We start from the raw sequence: 1,494 nt of genomic DNA, 5'->3' as shown, positions 1-1,494 counted from the left end.
GAGGTCCTGCGGGGTCCTGCGAGGTCCTGCGGGGTCCTGCGAGGTTCTGCGGGGTCCTGCGGGGTCCTGCGGGGTGCGGGGTCCTGGGGGGTGTGGGCCGGCTTCGGCGGGAAGTCGTTTGCTGGCCGTGCCATGAGACCCGGGTCCAGACGCTGCACCAGCCCCAGAGAGTTTTGGCCATCGCCCTGCGTGACATCTCCGGTGCGTGTGCGACCGGGGTTCTCAGGGCTTTGCCTTTTACTGCCCTGAGTACTCCCGCCGTACCTGCAGACACAGGAAGCTTGTGTATATGTGGTATACATGTGTAGGTATGTACGTGAGAGATGTATACATACAGACAGGTGTGTACATGGCCCTACTTTTCCGCTGGTGCCTGGGGACTTGCCTCTTCTTCTTTTTTTGAGGTGAAACCCCAGCCTCAGCTGAAGAAAATGAAGGGACAGGCAACCGATGTGCCTTGTCAGGGTAACACCATGATATCATGATGGGTTTTACTCCTGCCGACCCTCTGTGTATTTTCGTGTTACCACAGTTTTGCTTGCCTGGAGGACTTACACTGGCTACTACCGGCTTGAAAACTTACTGAATTTCTGAGCAGATTACACTCTCTGAAGGGTTTAATGGTTGTTCCCTCTTGCTGAACAGCTAGGAGTATTGTATCCTGCACTTCAGGCTTGTTCTGAGTTGCAGCAGTACTCAGCCATGGAGAAGACCAGGCTTAGCTGAATAGTACTGTGTGGGAGGCCTTGTGATACCATTCTGTGGATATTCTTCCTTCCACTGCCACGCACACCAGCCAAGTGCAGAAGTGTATGGTGAGGGTCGTGGATGATTTCCTAGATGCACCTGGACCCCGTCTGTGTTAGGATGTCTGCAGAGTAGAAGCTGGTGTTTGGGCTAAGCTGGCTGTCCCAGGGCATCTGAATAGTCAGTGAAGAGAACAGTTTCCACCAGTGAACCATTCTTCCTTCTTGCTTTCAGATAAGGACAGGTATCAGTTGGAATTTCAGCTGGCTTGAGCTGTTGTACTGATTGTATCTGGTTCTAAAAACCAGGCTAAAAATAAGGAGTGGGGTTTCTGAAGTAATCAGCACCATTCCAGAAATGAATCCTAAGTTATTTTCATGGCAATAGTTTTAATGACACTAAATTCTTCTGCTCTGCCTATAGGTTGTGCACCATGAGGAAGCTTCCTTCTCTTCTGGCCAGGACATTAACTTCAGGGACCAGTGGCTCCCCAGTGCTTCCTGACATGTCGGAAGGTAAAGTAACTGGCTGTAGGTCAGAATATTCATCAGTGTTTCTAAGGAGGTTATTCTTTCACATGGTGGCCCTTCATGTGTTAATGGGGTTTGGATAATAGATGTGCCCTTGACTGTTAGCTCATAGTGTGTTTAGGAAGTAGCAGAAAATCACTGTGTGTGTTTGGAGATTAATGGCAGCAAATGTGCACAACCATTGAAGTTGCAGATTTAGGGACTTTTCTGGTTCTTT

General features: G+C 49.6%; 1 protein-coding gene across 1 annotated transcript in view; it reads left to right on the top strand.

The window, feature by feature from the left end:
• Positions 1-1,174: 1,174 nt before the first annotated feature.
• ACOT9 (acyl-CoA thioesterase 9) overlaps positions 1,175-1,494 on the top strand; it is a 19,222-nt gene continuing 18,902 nt past the window's right edge. Inside the window, exon 1 of the mRNA XM_029085641.1 lies at positions 1,175-1,262. Coding sequence (XP_028941474.1) covers positions 1,181-1,262 — 82 coding nt within the window. The 5' untranslated portion in view covers positions 1,175-1,180. The remainder of the gene's footprint in view (positions 1,263-1,494) is intronic.

Source organism: Antrostomus carolinensis, unplaced genomic scaffold (genome assembly GCF_000700745.2).
Source record: "Antrostomus carolinensis isolate BGI_N321 unplaced genomic scaffold, ASM70074v2 scaffold9846, whole genome shotgun sequence".
NCBI lineage: Eukaryota > Metazoa > Chordata > Aves > Caprimulgiformes > Caprimulgidae > Antrostomus > Antrostomus carolinensis.
This window is presented reverse-complemented; position numbering and strand designations above follow the sequence as displayed.